The following is a 23003-nucleotide window of genomic DNA, read 5'->3' as shown; positions in this document are numbered from 1 at the left end:
CTGATAATGTCATGGATAATTCAGTTTGCTGCATTGCATTACTAAGTATCTCTGTTCTAATGAATAAGAAAAAAATATAAATTGATGTGAATCGAACAGGTTCTGCTCTTGTGAACAGGTTTTGCACTTGACTATGGAATAGGTAACTGTTGTTGAAATTAGTGCTAAAAATAGATTTGTTATGCTGCTGCTATAAACTAATTTCTTTCTAGCTCTTGACCTCTTAATTCTGTGTTGTATGTATTGCAAAGGGTACAATGAAGCTAGGCCGGTTAGCAAAGGAATTAGCAGCCGATGTAAATATTAAACGCAGAGTCAAAGGACTGCTTCCTCGTCCAGTGGGTTATGTAACAATTAAGTGTCAATTTTAGTTGTGTCATTCCTTTAATAATTATTTGGAAAAAGAATTTTTCTTATTGCTCAAAAGAATTTCTTTCCTTATCTAATATCTATACAAGGAAAACATAATTTAAATGGTATGGGTAGTAATTTTGTATCTCTTTCTCTGTTGCAGCATTCTTATAACTCCTAAATGATATAAATATAGTGAAACACATTGTTTGAGTGAAAGTTTGGATCAGTAAATTGCATAACCAAAATAATCTATCTGATTGCTGTGTTTAATCTTTAGGCTATTTCTTGTGTTTTTCATTTTACGAAAATAAGTTTATTTTTCTTTTAAGTTTTACACTAGTTCTCACTCTTTAGTACTTGTTTCAAATGAATATAACTAAGTTGAAGTGAATTATTCATGTCACTTTGTAAAGGTTCGAGCTGGAAAGTCATCATTGATTAACCCTTTACTAAAGCGAAGAATGTGCCCTACAGCCCCCAGACCAGGAGTTACAAGAGAATTGAGGTAATTTATTCATTTTATTTGTTACCAAGAGGTTGAAAGTGTTTTGAAAATTGAAAGAGTTTCTTAATTGTTCATGAACTTGTATTCTGTTAAAGTTGAAACTAATGGCTTCTAATGTTGAGTACTTAACAAGTTTTTGTGAATTTTGATGAAAGGATGACAAATTTTCATGTTGGCATTTAATATTTAGGTATTTCTTTTACTATTTAACTTTTGAGTTTGTATTTTAATAAAATCATATGGCTTTGGTTGATGACATTTCATGTAGTGTTTAAATTTGGAAAATATTTTAAGATTTATATTAGACTATAATTATACTTTAGGATGTTTATTTATAATTTATTTATTATGAGAAAAGCTCTACATCCATGTAAAAAATACATTGATGTTATCCAATTCTTTTCGGCTATACGCGCCTCCTCCAATCTCCAAATCGTTTGTGATTCACGCGCTACATATAACGTAAACTTTCTATGACCTTTGCTCAACGTAAACCTTTTGCTGCAACCTAAACCTCCTTCTTCTTCTCTGCTTGCGTTATAAGTTTCGCCGTTCTCTTCTGCTCGCGTTTTCTTTCTTGTTCTTCTTCTTCTTCTCTACTCGCGTTTTTCGTTATGGATCTAGATTGACTTTAACCTAATTAGCTTCGTCATTCTTCTTCTTCTTCGTTTTCTTCTTCGATCTGGACTTCTGAATTGAAATCATGAATGAATCAACTTCAAATCAGTTGAATGAGGTTATTACGTTGAGACAGCTAGGAAATGATTGCTGCATGCTATTACAATAATCTTAAACACTGGACAAAGTAAAAAGAGGCCACCGAATCGAACAACATTCATCTGGTGAATCAAAATCACAAAGGCCACTGAACCGAACAATGTTCATGTGGTGAATAAACGGTGATCAACTTTCAATCAACAAGAATAATATTTCTCATCCTCTTCCTCCTCCTCTTTCTTCTTTCAAATTCGCGCACGTAGGTTCTTCTTCTGCTTCTTCTTCTTCTTCGCGCACGCAAATTCTTCTTCTTCTTCTTTCGTTATAATCATCACCAACAACACCACCATTTTGCTCGGTTAAGTGGAGTTGCTCATTTTGATTCACTTGATTGTTAATGTGTTCAGTTGAGTCCTTGTGCATGCAAAAATGTTTTTCTTACTGATTGAATGCTTATCACGTTTATTCAGCACATGATTGGTGTTCGGTTCAGTGGTGTTGACCATTTCGGTTCACCTGATTGTATTCAGTGAACGAAACATAATCCATGATATGAAATCAAATTCGAAACACCTCTGTCTACAATTTAGATATTATCAATTCAATTCAGATTCAGAACACCTGCCTCCATTCAATTCAATTTAATTTAATTTAACAATTGCATTCCATTCAATTCGATTGAAAAAATAATCCATTAGCAAAATGTTGGTGTTGTTGGTGATGACGATAACGAAAGAGGAGAAGAAGAAGAGAGGAGGAGGAGGAGGAGAAGAAGAATCTGTGTGCGCAAAGAAGGAGAAGGAGGAGGAGGTATACGTGAATTTGAAAGAAGAAGAAGATGATGTATGCATATATTTGAAAGAAGAAGAAGAAGCGCAGCAGAGAAGAAGAAGATAAAGCGCGTGTTTTCACTCGTCATTAATGCGCGTGACTCTATTTGGGCTTGGGCCAACTTGGTTACATGGTTACATGTATGTGTAGCGCGCCCCATTTATTATTTTATTCTAAAATAGTTTTTCCGTTTGAACCACGGTTGGACCAGTAGACCAGTGAACCAATGACTAGAGCGGTTTGATGACCGGTTCGGTTCTCAGAATAATGATCTAAACCATATCACTCCCCCTTCTCCAACCCTAGCTGCCGCTGCCGACGCCGGTCCGTCGATCCACTGCCACCATCCATCCATGTAGCCACTGCCCCCAAGTCTGCAACTCCTGCTCTCTTCTTCCACGAGCTCTCGGCGCATCCCCTGCTCTCTTCATCTTCTCGCCGTCATCTGGTCGACGTCGTCCGTCAATCAAGGGTCTGTCGCCATCGTCTTCGAAGGTCAGTGAATGTCTTGCTCGCTTGTTCTTCACTTGTTCAGTTGTTCTTCTTTTTTTTATTTACTTTTTTATGCTCTGTTTCTGTGATTAGCTCTGGTTTTGTGTGTTGTGATTTTATTGATTAGTGAATGTCTTGTGATTAGGGCTGGCAATTCATACCCTACCCGCGGGTACCTAACCCGGTCCAACCCGTTCGGGTAGGGTAGGCTATCCTACCCGCAGGGTACAGTCTGGGTATGCCTGCAGGTAGTGTAGGGTACGGGTTTAGGGTGTACCCTACCCTACCCTACCCTACCCGCATCTCATATATAACACATAATTTATAAAAATATCTCTATACAGTGAAGAAAGTAAGAGTTGAATCCACAACTTCTTTTATATAATGACTTATAATAAGTGAACAACCACTAAACTAGTTAGTTAATTTAGTGATTTAGAGCATTAGTTTTTTATTTTTTATGTTATTAATACCTATAAAATTCGAAATAATTGAATTTTATATTTACTTTGAAAAAAATTAATATTTCTACGGGTAGGGTAGGGTAGGGTTTAGAATTTTAAGGTGCGGGTAGGGTTAGGGTTGAGAGATTCTCAACCAGTGGGTAGGGTAGGGTAGAGTTTTAATAAAATTTTGAGTATATACCCATTTTGGTCCTCAAAGAATTTCAGACTGGACACTTTAGTCCCCAACTAAAATTAATTACTCGATTGGTCCCTAATAATTAATTCCGTCAGTCACTTAGGTCCTTGGCTCCGTCAACTCTAACGGAAGACAAAATAGTCCCTGAAAACTCTAACATGAGACAAAATAATCTCTGACAACTCTAACAAGGGACAAAATTATCACTGACCCCTTTATTCGAAAACGATACTATTCTTCCCCAATTTTTATCATATCTCGCATAACCCTAACATTCATACTCTTCTTCTTCACTTTCACAGTCTTTTTTTCCATCTTTTTCTTCCTCCTCTTTAGCTCCAAGATTAAGCCATGGTGTAATTGTCACACGTGTCGCACCTACCTCAAGATGTCATGGACCACACACTTCCTAAATCTTTGTGACTGGTACATCCACCTCCTCTGCACTTCACCCACCAAAAGCATCTACTTGCATGTCTTTGATAACATCACCTAACCCCGACAACGTCCACGACATCCTCAAGACTAATTTCCACAACTACTCTAAGGGCACGCCTTTCTCCACTCTTCGGCAACCAATATAGATTGTTGGACGTTAGGACATCATGAGAAGATTCTCCTTTGACATCATATGCAAATTCTCATTTCAAATAGACACCGAGTGCTTCATTCCTTCTTTTCCGGAGTCTAAGTTGGCAGACAATTTCAACCTCGCATCCAAGCTATTACAACGAACAATGTCGTCGTTGCCGCTCATATGGAAACTGAAGCGATTACTGAACATTGGTTCGGAGAAGAAGCTGAAGGAAGTGATCGGAATGGTGGACAATGTGGTCATGGAGATGTTAGGGCAGAGGAGGAGGGAGATGGCAACAACAACGACGAGTCTTAACAAATCAGACTTGCCGTCTAGATTCATGGGATCCATCGAAGACGACAACTAGCTGAGAGACATAGACATTAGTTTCCCGAGTATGAATTTGTTGAGAATAAGTTGAGGATTTTTTCTTGTGAACATTAAATTTATAGAGTGTGCATTGTGTAGTTTGAGGTTACAGTGTTAAACTGTTAGTGTTATGCGAGATATGATGAAAATTGGGAGAGAACAGTGTCGTTTCCAAACAAAGGAGATCAGGGACCATTTTGTCCCCTGTTAGAGTTGTCAGGGACTATTTTGTCCTCCGTTAGAATTAACGGAATAAAGGACTTAAGTGACTGACGGAGTTAATTGTTAGGGACCAATCGAGTAATTAATTTTAGTTGGGGACTAAAGTGTCCAGTCTGAAATTCTTTGAGGACCAAAATGGGTATATACTCTAAAATTTTTAACCCGCGGGTAGGGTTAGGGTAGGGTCCAAACCCTACCCTACCCTACCCATTGCCAGCCACACTTGTGATTAGCTCTGGTTTTTTGCTGATTTTGTGTGTTGTGTTTTACTATTTTGTTTTGTGATTTAATTGAACCTAGATTGTGACTGTGTTGATTATTTGATGGCAATTGTTGCACTGTTTCTGACTGACTGCTTGTTTGATTTTAGATTTAATGAAACACCTTTTAGGATAAGCCTTGAATCACCTTCAGGGTGGAAATCTCCTTGGTTCATAAACACATTTCTGTCTAGCCCTAGGATTGATATCGAAATTACAATTGAGGTATTGTTGATTCTGTTGGATAATTAGTTAATTACTTTCTTGAAGTGGATTTGAATCAACGGTCTGTCGGTGTAGTCTTTGAAGGTCAGTGGCTCAGTGCTCACTTATTCTTCACTTGGTCATGTTTTCTTTTATGTAATTGCTTTATTGATCAATGTCATCACAGCAAACATTTATAGGATGAAGAAAGGATTTTGGTTTCTCTTATAGCAAACTTTGAACTCTGAACCCAGCCCATCCCCAGCTCTCTCACTCTCACTTTCGAAAACAGCATACCACAGAGGCACAGCGCTGGCAGCTCACCTCGGTTCACCGCCACCACACGCTCGCCGCCGTCACTGCGCCTCTCGCAGATCCTCCACATCGTGTGCTTGCGAGTCGCGTCTCGCCTCTCTCCTTCGTTTGTGCTGTGTGCTCGGCCGCTCGCGCCTCCGTGGGTGAGTGCTTGAGCTGTGCTTCCTGCGGCCGTGCAGCGTGTCGTCGTCGTCCACCATCACACACCCAACACACCCAACGCCTGGTGTGCTCCACTGCTCATGTCTTGCTTCTTTTCCTGCAGCTGTGCTTCCTGGTGGGTGCTCATGTCTCCCCGCACCGCGCCTCCGCCCCTCCCTCGCGTCTCTTTCGTGGTTGTTGCCGCCTGAACTGCTGCTCGTCGCCCACCTTCTGCCTCTGCAACAACGGGAGCATTTAATTTATTTTCCAGTTTTTTCCAGGTTGATTCATTGATGTTGTTGCTGTGAATTTTATTGTTGATTGGTTTATGAGCTGATTAGAAATAAATATGGCAGTGGTTGAATTGAAATGTTGAATTGGTTTATGAATATGAATATGCAGGTGTTTTGTTGATTATGAATATGGTTTAATTGTTGAATATGCAGTGGTTTTGTTAATTGTTGAATTGGTTTATGAATTGGTTTCGCTGATTATGAATTTTGTTGATTGTTGTTGCTGTAATGATGCTGGTTTGTTTTGCTATGAGTTAGTTAGTTGATTGAATTTTTTTTCTTTTATGGGATTTTAAGATGGCTTCATCAGAATCCATCATCCCAAGAACATCAGATGAAGATAGATACCTAGACTTTGAAATTACTCCTTGGACATAGTTTATGGATTGTTATTCTTATTGTGTCAAATTAAGATACTATTGTAGTAGTACCGACTAATTTTATGTCTATTTTCGTACTAGTTATTTTTTGCAAGGTTCTGAAAACCGGTTCGAACCGGCCGGTCGAACCGGTTGAACCGTGAACCAATACAAAAAACGAATCGGTCAGATGTTAAAACCGTAATTTTTAAAAACCGTTATTGAACCGCTGAACCGGCCGGAAACCGGTCAGTCGAACCGAACAGTGACCCGGCCGGTTTTTTTAATTTTGCAAAAACGCGGTCGTTTGGCTGTGTAGAGGAACCCCGAACCCTAACTTCAATGCTAACCAAAATGCGCCTCTGCCTCTCTCACACCCAGTCACTGTCCAGAGCTCCTCTGAGCTCCTGCTCCTCCCTCACCCCCTCACTTCTGTCCAGCCACAACTTGCTACCATCGCCGTCGCAACTTCTAACTTCGAACAGCCACCATCGCAAACTTTTTTCCCTCCATCCCGCAGCCACCGTTCGAACGTCGAAGCCTCCATCAAGCAGCCACTGTCCCACCGCGCCAGCTCTGTTCCACCGCGTTCCAGTCCCTTCAGCGACGTCAACTCTGTTCCATCGCGCAGCCCTTCCCTCGAAGGTATTTTTTATTTTTGTAATTGTAATTGTTCTTTTAATTGTTAGTTAATCAATTAATTTGTGATTTGATTCTGATATTCTTGATTCCAATCTTGCTACTGTTAATTTTTTTTATTGTGTATCACTGTGTCTAATTATCTGTGTTGAGATTAATGGGTTGTTGTAAGCCTACAATATTGTTATTGTAAACATTGCATACATTGAAAACATTGCTAATGGCAATATCATGTGCAAACATTGTACGAACCGATCGGTGTTGCTGGTCAGATCATTCCTTGGAATTTTTCTCTTGTCATGTTTGCTTGGAAGGTTGGATTGGCATTGGCCTGTGGCAATACTATTGTTCTCAAAACCGCTGAGCAAACACCATTGTCTGCTTTGTACGCAGCAAAACTATTTCATGAGGTGGACATATTCTCTGTTAATGGAACCATGCTCATTTGCTGGTTTGGAAGATATAAAGAGGCGTAGTTTAAACCAAAATAGCTTTTTCACTGGCCTATCATTTTCCTCTATGTATTCCTCATAATTGGATCGAGTCCTTTCAAGTTCTATTTGAGTGAATTGTTTTTCCTTATTTAAACACAACTTTGTATGAACAATTTCAAGAGAGATAGAGTAGTTAAGCTTTGGGTAGGACATTATGCTTGCAGTGCGCAAGGTACCATCAGCTGATTCAGTTATTACAATCCTACCAACTTGTGAACCATAATTGACTCGCTTGGAATCTGAAATAACTGCATTTTCCAATTCGGTCTCCCCAAATATATAGTGAACATTGTTCCAGAATGCATTTCACCAATTTAGCTCCCTTTCACCAATTAAGCTGATTCATTTTATTGATATCTTTGTTACTAAAATAAATTTCTTCTGTAGTCAACTATAGATGCCAAGAATATACTGCAGCCCATGTCCCCTATAGTCTCATGAAATTCAATAACAAATTTCATTGCTATTAAATTTTCAGTTCAATGTTTAGTACTTGATTTTTACCGCATCTGATTATTGTTGCTGTGGGTTACATACAATTTTGTTTTATTTGTAAATATATACACTAATGTCCATTGAGATATATTATATGATATTTAATATTCTTTGTAGTTTATATGACACTTATCTCCTTTGTAGTTTATATGACACTTCTTTTGTTTGTTATTTGATTTTTGAGTTTGTATTTGAATGAGATTATAACATTGTGGAATATATAGCATTTTTAATTTGGATGATATTTTGAAATTTATATTAGATTATAATTATATTTTAGTGTATTTATTTATATTTTATTTATTATTTTATTATAAAACGGTTTTTTCGGTTCAACTACGGTCAAACCGGTTGAACCTATAAACCAATAAACCAGTAACTAGAACGGTTCGATGACCGGTTCGGTTTTCAGAACCTTGATTTTTTGAATGAGATTTGATTGTTGTTCAAATGTTATTGAAGACATGTACGTCAAATTTTAATTTATGCTTTTGACTATTTTATATTTTTAGTTAAATAAGACCGGGTCAACCGGTTAAACCAATGACCCAGTAGTCTGACCGGTTGGATCACCGGTCGGATTTGACAACTTGCTTAATAGGTAAGTGAGGTGAAATTTTTTTGAGCTTCTTGAATATTACTTTGTTTATTTATTGCAATGTTCTGAAAACCGGTTCGAACCGGCCGGTCGAACCGGTCGAACCGTGAACCGGACGCTGAAGCGGTTCGGATAATAAGGAAAACCGCAGAATTTAAAAACCGGCCTTGAACCGACGAACCGGCCGGTTACCGGTCGGTCGAACCGAACCGGAACCCGGCCGGTTTTTTAACCTTGCAGTAAAACGCCGCCGTTTTGTGTTGTGGGAAGTCTGGGAACCCTAATTCCCTTTTCCCCTTCGCAGCCTCCACTTCGTCCAGCCTCCAGCTTCTCAGTTCTCATCACTCCAGCCTCCCACAGAACAGAACAACACCCACGACTCCACGAGGCCCTCAACGCACTCACGGCCGTCGCACTCACCTCAACGCACTCACCTCCGTCGCGCCTTCAGCACCGTCACCCCGTCACCAGCGTTGCGCCGTCAGCTCCGTGGCGCCGTTGGGTCCGTCGCGCCTTCCGATACCTCGCGCAGTCAGCACCTTCCCGCCGTCAGCTCCGTCGCGCACACAGCTCCGTCGCGCCCTCAGCCACTTCGCATGTCACCTCCGTCGAGCTCTGCCTCTGAGAAAGCAATAGAGAAGCGTTGAAGCGTTGAAGCGTTGTCCTTCGAGCTCTGGGAGAAGGCAATAGATTTCCTCATTTCCAGGTAATTTTTAATTTAGTTATGAACATGATTTTGTGATGAAATCTGATTCTGATGAACTAAACTCGAGTCTCTACTCTCTGAAACTGTTATGAACTGATTTTGTGATTTCATTGATTCTGATGAACTGAACTCTGATGAACTGAACTCTGAGTCTCTACTCTCTGAAACTGTTATGAACTGATTTTGTGATTTCATTGATTCTGATGAACTGAACTCTGAGTCTCTACTCTCTGAAACTGTTATGAACTGATATAGTGATATGTGAACTCTGTGAACTGTGATGAAATATGAACTGATTTTGTGATGATTCTCAGCAGAGCAAAACCTAGCTCCGTCTACGAGGATCGCTGCGCTGCTGGTGGCGCTTGGGATCTGCGTGTGTTCGTCGTGGTGAAGCTCGCTTCCTAGTTCGCAAATCGCCAGTTGCTTCGTTGCAGCGGTGGAGTCGTTGTCCCCCGGCCCTTCACCCTGGTCAGTGGCGTTATTCCCGCCGTTGCTTGTCATTTATGTTTAGTTATTTTCCGTAAATTATTAGCAGACGCATCTTCATGAGATCAAAATAATTTTTTCGCTTATGTCATTCTAGGTTTGCTAGAGTAGCAATACATAACAAACATAGTATTTTTTCGAACATAATTGATTTTTTGTTCTTGGTTATGTCATTGTTTATGTGTGAATAAGTAGTTGATGTAAGCTTAGTTAAGAACTTAAGATAACCAATCTTTTACTGTTGAAGTCGTTAATTGTGGGATCAAACTGTAGGAGTAAATTTTTTTTTTTTGCAGGAAAAATATGAGTGAAAGGCCAAAGAATTGAAGGAATAAGCACTGTAATTACAACATGGACAACTATAGAGAATTTAATTTTAACATGTGTATGATGATGCTGGGTTTTGAAAGGTCTTATTGCTATGGGTACTGCTAGTAAGGTAGGCATGATAATGAATATATAGTTGTTGAGATGGCACTTTTTGGTATTGCCCATGTAGGCTTTTGTCATCTTTTAGTATGCACTTGGATGGTTCTCATGTTCTCCATGGAAATTGATTTAAGCTGTTAGTTCCGTGTGTTGTATTGTAAATTGCTTGGTTTATTCAGAAAAGAATGTTCTATGTTTGATTGCCTCTGAATATTAGAGTTGTTGTAGAGTTGAAGACTTGTTGCACTCTACTAAGCATGAGTAACTTCAAAAACAGTAGACACATGGACATGGTAATTCCAAAATTTTGTTTCATAGGGGCAGGCCATATATGTAAATTATAATGAAGCTTGTGAATGAGTTATAATTAGATATTAATTTGTTGTTGATATTATAATAGGCATAATTTTTTTTAATTCCTGTGATTAGAATCTGGAAAGAGTTTTTACTCTCATGTTAACAATTATGCTGAGAACTTTGTTGTTCTTAATATACTGTATAGGTTGTTAGTTTCTGTTTTTAAATTAGTGAAAAAAAGTTAAAATTGGTGAATTTTGTTAAGGAAAGGAATACATTGGACAACTTTTGTTTTTCACTCAAGGAAGAAACAAGTGAATTAAGTTCAGTCAGCTAAGTAGAAGACGAGATGGCAGAATAAATCTTTATTCAATAAAATCTGTACACTATAATTATCCTTATAACATTTGGTTTATGTAGTGCTTTTAATTTGAATGATATTTTAAAGTTTAGATTAGACTATAATTATATTTTCATGTGCTTATTTATATTTTAATTATTATTTTATTATAAAACGGTTTTTACGGTTCAACCACGGTCAAACCGGTTGAACCTATGAACCAATGAACCAGTGCCTAGAGCGGTTCGATGACCGGTTCGGTTTTCAGAACCTTGATTTATTGTTGTTTTGATCATTTCCAATTATCAATATGTGATTATTGACCGGCTCTACCAGGTAAAGGCTGAATTGGTCACCCACCTCATCATGCACGACACATGTTTGATGAAATTCTCCATACACCTTTTATGCATAAAACAAGCTCCTACCCTTGAGCAATGTTGTTCGTGATGCTTTGCCTTTGAAAGTTTTCAAAATCTGTCATTTCTTTCTCTGTGTTATGATTTGGAGTTATGGGCTCCAAAACATTGTTTAAGTGGCCAAAGCAAATTACAAATTCCCTGGTTGAGCAGCTGATAAAAACAGAAAGGGATATACACAGAGCTCTCCTTGTGTTTGACTCGGCAACAGCTGAATATAGCAATGGCTTTCGTCATGATCACAAGACTTTTGGTATCATGATCTCTAAGTTGGTCACTGTGAACCAGTTTCGGTTAGCAGTAGGATTGCTTGAGAGAATGAAGCAAGAAAATTGTGAGGTTACAGAGGACATATTCTTAACTATTTTCAGAGGTTATGGACGTGTGCATAGGCCACTTGATGCCATGAGGGTATTCCTGAAGATGGAACACTTTAAGTTGCGGCCCAGTGTGAAGTCATATCTTACAATGATGAATATTCTTGTGGAGGAAAACCATTTAAAGAGGGCCCTTGGTTTTTACAGGGAGATGAGAGGAACAGGCATTCCCCCTAGTGTTGTTTCCCTCAACATTTTAATCAAAGCCCTCTGTAAGAGCAATGAAACCATTGACATGGCTTTGCAGATATTTCGCGAGATGCCAAACCGGGGATGCCAGCCAGATTCTTATACATATGGCACATTGATTAATGGGCTGTGTAAACTGGGAAAAGTCAGTCAGGCAAAAGAGCTGTTCGATGAGATGGAGCAGAAAGAATATGCACCATCTGTTGTTACCTATAGTAGTATGATACATGGGATGTGCCAATCTAATAACTTGGATGAAGCCATGCAATTGCTTGAAGAGATGAAAAGAAACAGCATTGAGCCAAATGTTTTTACTTATACTTCTTTGATGGACGGTTTATGTAAAAGTGGGCATTCATTACGAGCATTAGAGCTTTTAGAAATGATGATTATAAAGCGTCATTTGCCTAACAATGTCACTTATACAACTTTAATTGATGGGCTATACAAAGAAGGAAAGCATAGGGAAGCTGTGCATGTTCTTGACAGGATGAGGCTTCAAGGTTTGAAACCAAGTGCAGGGCTGTACGGGAAAATCATAAAGGGCTTCTGTGCTGAATGCAGCTATCAAGAAGCTGCGAACTTCATCGATGAGATGGTGCTTGGCGGTATTAAGCCAAGTCGAGTGACTTGGGGGCTTCACGTTAGAATGCATAACATGGTGATCCAAGGCCTTTGTAGTAGTATTGATCCACCCCGTGCATTTCAGTTGTATCTTAGTACACGAACTAGAGGTGTTTCAATTGAAGTTGGCACTTTTGATTGTTTAGTCAAATGTTTTTGCAAGAGGGGAGACCTGCACAAAGCTGCTCGAATTCTTGATGAGATGGTATTAGATGGCTGCATTCCAGATGAGGGAATATGGAATGCAGTAATAGTTGGACTTTGGGATCGGAAAAGAGTTAGAGAAGCCACTGAGCTACTGCTTGCTGAACTGAAACAGAAATTTGTTGAAGCTGAAAGTTGAAGCTTGTAAAATTTTATACCACATGTATGCCCATTGCATTTTCCAAAGTCTTGGGTAAATTAAATTCAGGTAATTGCAAAATTACTTGTTATGACTCATAATCTGCTCTCTTCTTGTTTTAGGTATAAGAGGAGTTGTCACTCTAGTTACAATAAATTGGCTATATTCCAAATGCTCCTCACTCTTTTCATAATGCAATTTTCCACCTAAGGGAGTTAATAGTTTCGATTGGTAGTTTATTCAATGATATCTACTCCAAACACAGTCAATATTTAGATGGCTATTACTGAATGCTGAATAAATGTTCATTGAAGAGACAATATTGACCCATCCTCTTTCTGGTTGTGTCAGGGGAAGATGACAGGCTAATGTTAAAAGTCTATGGTGAGGATAAATTAACTATGCATCAAATCTCTTCTGGAAAACGGTTGTGAAAGTATGAGACAAGGAGCAAGACAAGTTATTTAAGGTAGATTCAACTTGTTTAGGGGTTTCTGAAGCAATCAATTATCCGTAGAATATTTGGCTTAATGATGAGTTGATAGATAAGTCTTTCTTGTGATAGCTTTAGAACAGCCTTAAATATTAAACGAAATTATTGAAAACGGAAAACTAAATTGGATAACATGCCATATAAATAACGAGGTTCTGCCATCAAGTGAATATACATATCACCACATGGACAAGAAAATGATGAAAAGGGTTGATTATCCATTCACTGACTGGGGTTACATACACGGTTCCAATACAATATTGAGCATTACAACATACAAATGGGAAACTAACCAACTTCAACTGCTTCTAACCGAAGTAGTTATATAATTTATCCACATTTGAGAATAAGTATACATGACTGCCACATATAGCATGTTCCCAACATGATAAATCACTAATCAATTAAAATTATTGAAATTGAAGTTCATTACAAACATGAATGTAAAAGATGAGTATTAACTTGTTGAAAGTGGGAAGCCAATTCCATGTCTCTTTGTAGGAAATACAACAAAGAAAATGCTGCAGAAAATGCCAATGCCCACAGGCAATACTGTGAGGATTTCCTCTGTCTCTAGAGATGGCTCTGGAAAGAAGCAACTTACTACATTCTGATCAAATAATGCAATTGCTGCAAACACCAAAGCTGATACAGCTGCATGCATGAAATCTATAAACCGCAGTTTATATTTAGCAGCAAATTCTGGTGGAAGTGTGGTTGATCCATCGATAAGCCACAGGCCTGAAAATGTGGCAAACCCATAACAGATGTTCCCCTTGCTGTCTTTTATGCTATCTGTGAAGCATAGCAAGATGCATAAGGCACCACAGATAGCTACAAGTACAGCAGTCATGGTCTTGCTGACCAAGTCGCAGCTGCCCTCGTTTGTGAAGATTGGAGACAGAAGACGGAAAGCAAGGACAGTGCCAGTAGGTAGAAGGTTTGCCAAGTTTGCTGTGCTCTCAAATGTCTGGCTAATGGCTTTCTGAATCTGGTTCCTCTCTGCCTCCGGAATCTCTGCATTGCTCAGGAGTGGGAGCTTTTCTTCTTGATTCTGGGTACCACTTGCTTCAGCATCCATGGCTTATAGAAAGACCTTTCAGCTGCCTCTATCTTCTGTTCTGTTTTGGTCACGTTTGTGCTGTGCCTTTGCAGCATTGGATTGTTGGAAATTTATAGTTAGGCAAACTTGAGTAGTTCCAAAGAGAGAGAAAGGGATGTTAAGAGAGGTTATATGCCATTTCGTGAAAGAAACACAAACTGAAAAACATGATAATGTTGTTTTTTGATGTATTTTTCAAAGTGGAATATTTTTGTATCCCATGTGGGTTTTTGTATTGCTTGAAAGCATGCATGACAGTTATGATTTATGAATTCAACTTGCTCACGGAGGAAAGCTATACACGGTAGATTGGAGGAATAGGTCAGAGTAATTAATTATGAAATAAAACAGAAACAGATTGCTATTTTTTATGTTGAAATTTACCAACGTTGTGATTTTGCATTGTCATATCTTGACTTTGATCCAGATGAATTTTCTTTTTCCCTATTTCCTGGGAGATATTAAAAGATGTTGGTCAAAATTAACAATATGATCCATATATTTAAGGAATTCCAAGGGTTCCTTCCTTCCTTCCTATTACAAGAAAATATAATTTGAACTTTAGATCTCATGCACGTGTAATATTACTCACTAGTAAAACCTTCATATTGGTTTAAATTAATATTCTAAGTGTGGTTAATCTTGCTCTTTTTAGAGGCGTTTTCCCAGAGTATAATTCAAGTTCTCCTTATTACTATAAATCATACTATTTTTCTACGATTTTGCCACTATATCAACACTTTTGTTGATATTATTTCTCTTTTAAGATATCTGTCATTCAAAAATTTTGGTACATCGATAATTTAGTATATTTTAATTTAAATTGTGAATTTTTTATTTTTAATATTGGAGTGATAGTGGTGTTTTAAATGTGGATTGTTGGGGTGTTATACTCAAATGTGGGATCGTTTAACTAGAGAAGCAGAAATCGGACCGTCCGATTTGTTAGAGGTACACAAATCGGACCGTCTGATTTCTAGAGGTATAGAAATCGGACCGTCCGATTTCTGAGAGGTACACAAATCGGACCCAGGGATTTCTGAGAGGTACACAAATCAGTCCCAGGGATTTGTGTTAAAAAAAATTAAAAAATTTTAAGTACAGAAATCAGACTCAGGGATTTGTATACTTCCACAGTTTTGAAAAATACAAAAAATTACAATGTTAAAGTACATCACCACTTTTACTTCCATAATAAAAAAAATCAGCCCTTAAATTGTATCTAAAATATATTGAGTATTTTATGTACAAAATTTTCAAATAACGGAAAAAGAAGGGAATGTAATTCAAGACTGAAATCCTCTGAACACATGACATTTCAGAATGCTTACATGTGCAAACTTACTATTTTTTTTTCAATAACGTGTAACTTGAATTCACGGATAATTTGTTCCAAACATGATTATCTCATTGTTTACACACATGAATATAAAAAGGTTGGTAAAAATTCAGGTGCAGTCGACTTCACGTGAAATTGATAGCTGATGGCCAAATCAGTCAAATCATCTAATGGCTCTCAGTTATCAACTTCACGTGAAGTCAACTGCACCTGAGTTTCCACTAAAAAGATTATATATATTTAATTTGTTGAAAGTGGGAAGCCAATTCCATGTCTCTTTGTAGGAAATACAAGAAAGAACATGCTGCAGAATACACCAATTCCAACCGGCAATGCAGTGAGTATTTCCTGTGTCTCATTATCTGGTGCTGGAAAGAAGCAATTCACCACATTCTGATCAAACAATGCAACCGCCGCAAACACCAAAACCGACATCACTGCATGCATGAAGTCTATAAACCTGATGCTATACTTAGCAGCAATTTCAGGTGGAAGAGTGGTTGATCCATCAATGATCCACAAGCCTCTAACCGTGGCAAAACCATAGCAGATGTTTCCCTTGCTGTCTCTGAAGCTATCAGTGAAGCATAGAAGGAAACAGGACACGCCACAGATAGCTACAAGGAAAGAAGTCATTGTCTTCGCGGTCGAGTCGCAGTTGCCAAGGTTTGTAAATACCGGAGACAGAAGCTGGAATGCGAGGACGGTGCCTGTAGGAAGAAGGTTTGCCAAATGTGCTGTGCTCTCAAATGTTTGGCTAATTGCTTGCTGAACAAGGTTCCTCTCTGCTTCTGGAACCTCTATGTTTCTCAGAAGAGGGAGCTTTTCTTCATCTTTGTCATGTTCAAGCTTGATGTCCATGGCTTAAAAGATTGAGCTAACTCTGTTGTTGTGTTTTTGCAGCATAGCTTTATATGGATGCAAAAAGAATGAGCTAATTTGAGTGGAGATAAAGAGTGGGGAAAAGAAAGGAAAGTATGTGAAGGGAGGTTTGTTATTTCTTGCAAGGAACACAAACTCAAAACTTGATGATGGAGTATCCATTATATTCCTTAGAGACATGTATTTCTTTATGTTTCGCTTTTAATGCATGCAACTAGTTATTGCAAAAAATTTAACGGATCACTACAAATTAGTATGTGTTATGTAAATCCTTTAACTTGTAATTCTTTTTTGTAATTATTATATTATATAAGAAATAAACAATAAATATATGATTTTGAGAGGGTTTTTTTTTATTTGTCATCATTTTGACACGCTTTTTTTTTTGTCGGTGGATTGGACAACTCTCAGTCTTAGGTACTCCAATAGATTGGATAACCCCAATCTTAGATACATAATACACCCACACACTTCTCATATTTTTACCATATTTTTTCCTCAATTGCAATCTTTAAAGTTTGAACCCTAAATTTTTGAGGTGGGAAGGGAAAGATATGCCATGTGAACTAAGGCTCATTGGCAAACACGCTTGAATTAATGACTGTACAAGTGTTTTTTTTTTTTTTTTTGCCATGACTTCACAACGTTTGAGTATATGCCAGACACGCATGTTCTTTTTTTTGGTATTTAAACAGGCCCAGGCCCAGTAACACCTGGTATTAATTTGGCAATGGTTTGTACTTGTCTTTTTTTGGACACATTCTATTTTATTTAACTCTTTGGACTTGCATAGGGTTGGGGCTCCTGGTTTTCGGCTGTTTGGGCCCATATGTGGGCCTGGACCCTGACAAAAAATTTCAGAAAATTTAATTTGCTACAATCTATTTAAGAAAGAGAGCATGCATTTGTCATTAAAAAGTTGTTATATGGCTATGAAAATCATAAAAGATCAGATTATATAGTACCTTAAACCTTAATCATCGATCAGTTTATTAAAGATTAGATTACCTCCTTTATTAACAAATTGACTTTATATAACTAGTGTACCTCTAGTTGTCAAACAACCTCAACCACTGCACAAACCTTTAATTATTATTATATAGCAAAAACCATAGCTTGATTGATTGTTATATATAATGAAAACAACTTCATGGTGATATCACATACATAATTAAGGGGGGATTTTTTTTTGTGCGGTTTAATTGAGGGAACAGTAACATAAACTTAATTATTCAGCAATTTTATTTCATACACTTCCAAGCCAGTCAATAGATGAGGTTAATCTTATTGTAGCATTTTAATACTATAGTTCTATCTCACATAATTTATCTATATATATATATATATATATATATATATATATATATATATATATATATATATATATATATATATATATGGTGAATTCTACCCAATTTCCTCTAAAATAACATGTAAATTATCCTTCATGATGTGTCACACTTTAATTGGTTATTATCTTAACTATAGTTGGGTTATTTTGTAATTTATTATTTGAGATGGGTAATTGTATAATTTCTTAAAATATTAAAATTCTATCCCATAAGCAGTGCTGAAATAGTTGCGATCTACTGCCTCTCACGCAATCTCTTTCTACAGTTCATCATTCCTTAACGAGTTGTTAAATTCCCATGGCTTCTAACTTTCCCGTTCTTCCCAATATAACCAGCGCCGACTTTTATTTAATTACATGATGGAATATATATTCATATGTAAAATATAATATAATAAAATAAATCTATTCAGAGTACTTAAAAGTATAATTAAAATCAGGAATATACAAATATAATAATAAAATTTGTACTCTAAACAAGTAAACATATCTTTTATCATACATAAATTATTTAAAAAAATATAAATTGTTAAAATTAATAACACAAATTTAAAATGATAAAATTTAACTTTCTTACAAGAATTTTTATAGTATTTTTATTCTTTTAATTTATTAATATTTTATTATTTAATTAATGATTAAATAAATTATTTTCATGAGAAATCATTTTTTGTATAATCTTAAAGAAGAGATCAATATAACAGTTTAAAAATTAATATAAAAATGATATTTTAAATAAAAAATAGTTAATATTAAAATTTTTAAATACAAAAGCAAATTGTATGGATATCCAGGATATAAATATGAAATACATGTTTAAAATAAATAAAGAAGACAAAAATAATTATTTATTTCTCATGAGTACTCCCATTTTATTTGTTTTATTTATTTTATGCATATATTTTATATTTATCTTTTAAATATTTATACAAATTATTTTTGTATTTAAAAATTTTAATATTAAATATTTTTTATTTAAAATTTTATTTTTACATTATTTTTTAAAATATTATATTGGTCTCTTCTTTAAGAAAATACAAAAAATAATTTTTTTATAAAAATAATTTGTTTAATTATTAATTAAATAATAAAATACTAATAAATTATAAATTAAAAGAATAAAAATATTATAAAAAATAGGTAAGAAAGTTAGATTTTATTATTTTAAATTTGTATTATTAATTTTAATAACATATTTATTTTTTAAATAATTTATATATGATAAAAAATATGTTTACTTGTTTAGAGTACAAATTTTATTATTATATTTATATGTTCATGATTTTAATTATACTTTTAAATATTTTGAATAAATTTATTTTATTATATTATATTTTATATATGAATATATATTCCATAATGTAATTAAATAAAGATATTTTTTTCAATAAAAAAATTTAATAACCGAACTAACCATTAATGATTATGGCAAAAAAAAAGGATTGAGTGAGAGGACAAGAGATAGCAATAAAGTCGGCGCTGGCTATACTGGAAAGAACGGGGAAGTTACGACCCATGAAAATTCAACGATTCGTTAAGGAATGATGCAACTATGTCAGCGCTGCTTCTTATCACCACCGCAACGGTGGAAGGACCGATGTTACATAACGAAGAAAGAATGAAGGAGTAAAAATGTGCTTCAATTAACGGGGTAGAATTTTAATATTTTAAGAAATTGTATAATTACCCATCTCAAATAATAAATTACAAAATAACCAACTATAGTTAAAATAATAACCAATTAAAATGTGACACATTATGAAGAGTAATTTACATGTTATTTTAGAAGGAGTTTGGTAAAATTCACCTTTTATATATATATATATATATATATATATATATATATAATAAGTGCATTTGAAATTAGGTATTTTTTCTAGAGCTAATACTAATAAGGTGCTAATAATTATTTCTATTCTTATTCTTGAATGTTGTCAACTTATCGTCATGACTTTGCCGCAAAGAAAGTGATCATAATTTAATCTTGTTAATCATGATTTTTGCTACTGGATGTTGGAGAAGGTTTAATTCGTTAGAACTGTAGTTAAGCTTTTCCGTGACGAATGATGAGGAGCCTTTTATTATGTGACAACTACATAACCTCTACTTCTCTAGGGTTACCAAAACTATAGCTTAGGAGAGAGAGAGAGATTCATGCATGGTGATTTTAGCAAGGAGCAATGTCATAATTTAATTTATTACTAGGGTTAGCTCAATAATGCTTCTAACTCATCATTTTTTCTATAACACTTGTATTCTATTCAAATATTATAGATTTTATATAGGGTATTAGCACTTAGGAGTGTATATGGTCCGGTTCGGTCTAAAGATTCGATTCGGATCCGTTATTTTAGAAGTTAATTTAGTGTGATTTTATTGGGTCTAAGGTCGGATAAGAATCTCAAAAATAGATTCGATCATTATTTAGAGTCAGATCCGGGTCAATGCGAACTAGATTTCACCCGATCCATATGCACCCTAAGAGAACTAAAAAAGATATATAATGTTTGAAATTAATTTCAATATTATGTTATATTAATTATAAGCTTATTTTTTTATTTTTAATCACACTTGTTGAATTAGAAAATAGATAAAAAAAAAAGTATCAAATAAAAATTTATGGAGTCACCAAAAAAAAATGAAAATTTATGGACAAATATTCAAGTTCAAATATGAATATAAATTTCTCAGTAATACTTTTTTTTTTATTTATAAATAAGTGCATCATAAATAAATTTTTTTATAAATTATTGTTAAAATTTTAAAGGCCCGATTTTCATCCAGTTTATACCCGATATAATTGTGGCCCAAAAATATTTAGATTTTATCGGATTTAGAACTTAGTTATAATCTAAAAAAAGATCCGGTATATATTTAAAATTGGACATGAATTAGAACAACCCGATTTTACCAGATTTATGTATAACCCTGTTAGGATTTTTTGTTGGTGAATGCGATGGTGCCTAAAAAATGTTACCTATTTACTAAAAAAGGTTAAAAATAATATTTAATTTAAAAGATATAATAATAAATAATTTTTAAAAAATCAAAACTTACTATAAAAGATAAATTAGGCAAAATTTAGACACCAATTCATAGGCACAATAGAATTGGCTTTTTTGTTTTGTTACAGGGTGTAGTACTTTATATGTCATTTTCAGTCCTTCAGGCTTCATCATATATTGCTCCACATTAATAATTTAAGTAATTTTTTTATTTGTTAGGGCTTATTTTATTCTGTTGTGAGGAGGAATCTTTAGGGAATAGGAGCTTCAGTGATCAGTGAAGTGTAAAAATCTGGTCGCAGGTGAGGGTGTTAGGTTTAAGTAGTTGCATTTGATTTTGAACTTCAGAGCCTGGACAATTCATTCAATTCAAATACCAATCTTTTTTTTTTTTTTAATTATCAAATCCTCAGGAAATATAAATGTAATTGAAATAATTCTTTTAAGAAAAAAGATGTTGAATATTTTGTGACTTGTTGATGAAAACTGGATATGCATGGAATTTGGAGGATTAATCATCATGCCTATCCTTAATTACTACTCTAAATTATGTCTTAAGGACCATCAAATTGCTGGCCCCAATTTAGTGGACCCTTTTATATATTTAAGCTCAATCCTTGCGTGTAACTAATGGATGGAGGAAATGAGAATAAATTTGAAGGAACAAACGAATAATAACAATAATTAGTCAAAAATTAATCAGCAAAAATTTTAAATATTTATTTTTTTAAAATTTTAAATGAATAATTTTTGTATGTATTTAAATTTTTTCTTAATTGATTATTATATTGGTTATTTTTTACAAAAAATATTAAATGACCGATTCTTTTTTCTTATTTTTACCTTGTATTTAAATCAACACTAACCAATAATTATTCACTTTTTCTTAAAGTGTTGGTGAGATTAAGCCCTTAACTATCCACTTTATGAATGATAATCTACATTTTAATGATGAAGCGAGGGAAAAGAGAGAGCAAGAGGTGTAGGTGAAGAAGTGAAGATATGAGTAGTTGCATGGACTCTAAAAAGTAAAAAGTTTTTCCATATCTTTACGTTACATAGCAATACATATAAATGGCACTTTAGCACAAACAAGCATGTTGATGTAGCAATATAACCCATCAAAATCATGAAGATGAAATCTTTTCCCCCTTCCTTAATGATTGACACCCTGAACCCTTTTCGTTAAATTGGTTCCACTTTCTGTTTCCCTCTATAATTAATAAGTCCACATACATTAGGGGTGTTATTGGTTCAATTTGATTCGGTTTTGGACTAAAAATTAATCGAACCGATTTGTTCGATTTTTATAGAGTATCAACCAATTAGTTTGTTGTCTGTACAATAATCAAATCGAACCGAACCGAATCAAAAATGGTTTGATTCGGTCAATTTTTTCGGTTTTTAAATCCAAATTAATAGAAAATTAATCTCAATAAAATGATGTTCAAAACAATTAATAAACTGAAATAACATTACATTACATTCAAATTCAATACAATTTCAACTCATTCCAACAACTAAACATAAAACAAACATATTTGTTAAGTCTAAAATTTCCATTTCAATACATTACTAAGCCACTTCTTCGGTTCGGTTTGGTTCGGTTCGATTTCTGCCGAGTCAATTAAAAATCGAACCGAACTGATTGGTTTAATTTGAAAAAAAAAATCGATTTTTTCGATTTTCTATTCAATTGTTGTAAAGTTTGACTCGATTTTACGATAAATTTCGGTTCGGTTCGGTAACTTACACCCTAACATACACTATGTAGTCTATCCTACTCTATAGTACGTACATTCATTCATATTCATAGTGTAAACATGATAGTGTTACACTCACACACATACATAGCATGATCCGTGTATTAATGCATGTATAATCATTATATATCGACATGCATAATGTTATCTTTTCTAGCACAAGAAGATATATATTAGTCTCTTTTTGTCTTTATTCAATGAAGACTTTTCTCACATGCAATGTTTTACATATCATGGTGCTCTCAATAATAGAAGTGTGCTCTACTCAGTTTGTGTATATCAAGGGTCACCTAACACTATAGCTCTGAGTACTTGTCCTAACATATAATAGGACACAACGCACCACTA

At 35.1% G+C, this 23003-nt stretch overlaps 3 protein-coding genes across 6 annotated transcripts; 1 reads left to right on the top strand and 2 right to left on the bottom strand.

Annotated features, from left to right (window-relative positions):
* Positions 1 to 8819: 8819 nt before the first annotated feature.
* On the top strand, positions 8820 to 13922 carry LOC130955493 (pentatricopeptide repeat-containing protein At5g46100). Of its 4 annotated transcripts, none has more exons than XM_057882360.1 (6): positions 8820 to 9213; positions 9531 to 9684; positions 9999 to 10141; positions 11105 to 12789; positions 13072 to 13189; positions 13715 to 13922. In XM_057882360.1, exon 4 carries the CDS (start codon positions 11281 to 11283, stop codon positions 12718 to 12720), a length of 1440 nt encoding a protein of 479 aa, XP_057738343.1. In that variant the 5' UTR covers positions 8820 to 9213; positions 9531 to 9684; positions 9999 to 10141; positions 11105 to 11280; the 3' UTR covers positions 12721 to 12789; positions 13072 to 13189; positions 13715 to 13922. The 4 variants fall into 4 exon arrangements, with proteins under 4 accessions (XP_057738343.1, XP_057738341.1, XP_057738342.1 ...); XM_057882358.1 differs by having other exon boundaries at positions 13686 to 13910; XM_057882359.1 differs by having other exon boundaries at positions 13693 to 13893.
* Positions 13671 to 14294, bottom strand: LOC130955495 (protein DMP6-like). The gene has a single exon (XM_057882361.1). The coding sequence runs from the start codon at positions 14292 to 14294 to the stop codon at positions 13671 to 13673; it is 624 nt and encodes a 207-aa protein (XP_057738344.1).
* A 1308-nt stretch (positions 14295 to 15602) lies between these two features.
* Positions 15603 to 16530, bottom strand: LOC130957913 (protein DMP6-like). The gene has a single exon (XM_057884761.1). It carries the CDS (start codon positions 16513 to 16515, stop codon positions 15895 to 15897), a length of 621 nt encoding a protein of 206 aa, XP_057740744.1. The 5' UTR covers positions 16516 to 16530; the 3' UTR covers positions 15603 to 15894.
* Positions 16531 to 23003: the final 6473 nt, after the last annotated feature.

This window comes from Arachis stenosperma, chromosome 10 (assembly GCF_014773155.1).
Source record: "Arachis stenosperma cultivar V10309 chromosome 10, arast.V10309.gnm1.PFL2, whole genome shotgun sequence".
NCBI lineage: Eukaryota > Viridiplantae > Streptophyta > Magnoliopsida > Fabales > Fabaceae > Arachis > Arachis stenosperma.
This window is presented reverse-complemented; position numbering and strand designations above follow the sequence as displayed.

Excerpts from the sequence above, each read along its gene's own strand:
- LOC130957913 (XM_057884761.1), bottom strand. The coding sequence starts at position 16,515 with ATGGACATCAAGCTTGAACATGACAAAGATGAAGAAAAGCTCCCTCTT.
- LOC130955493 (XM_057882360.1), top strand. The coding sequence starts at position 11,281 with ATGGGCTCCAAAACATTGTTTAAGTGGCCAAAGCAAATTACAAATTCC.
- LOC130955495 (XM_057882361.1), bottom strand. The coding sequence starts at position 14,294 with ATGGATGCTGAAGCAAGTGGTACCCAGAATCAAGAAGAAAAGCTCCCA.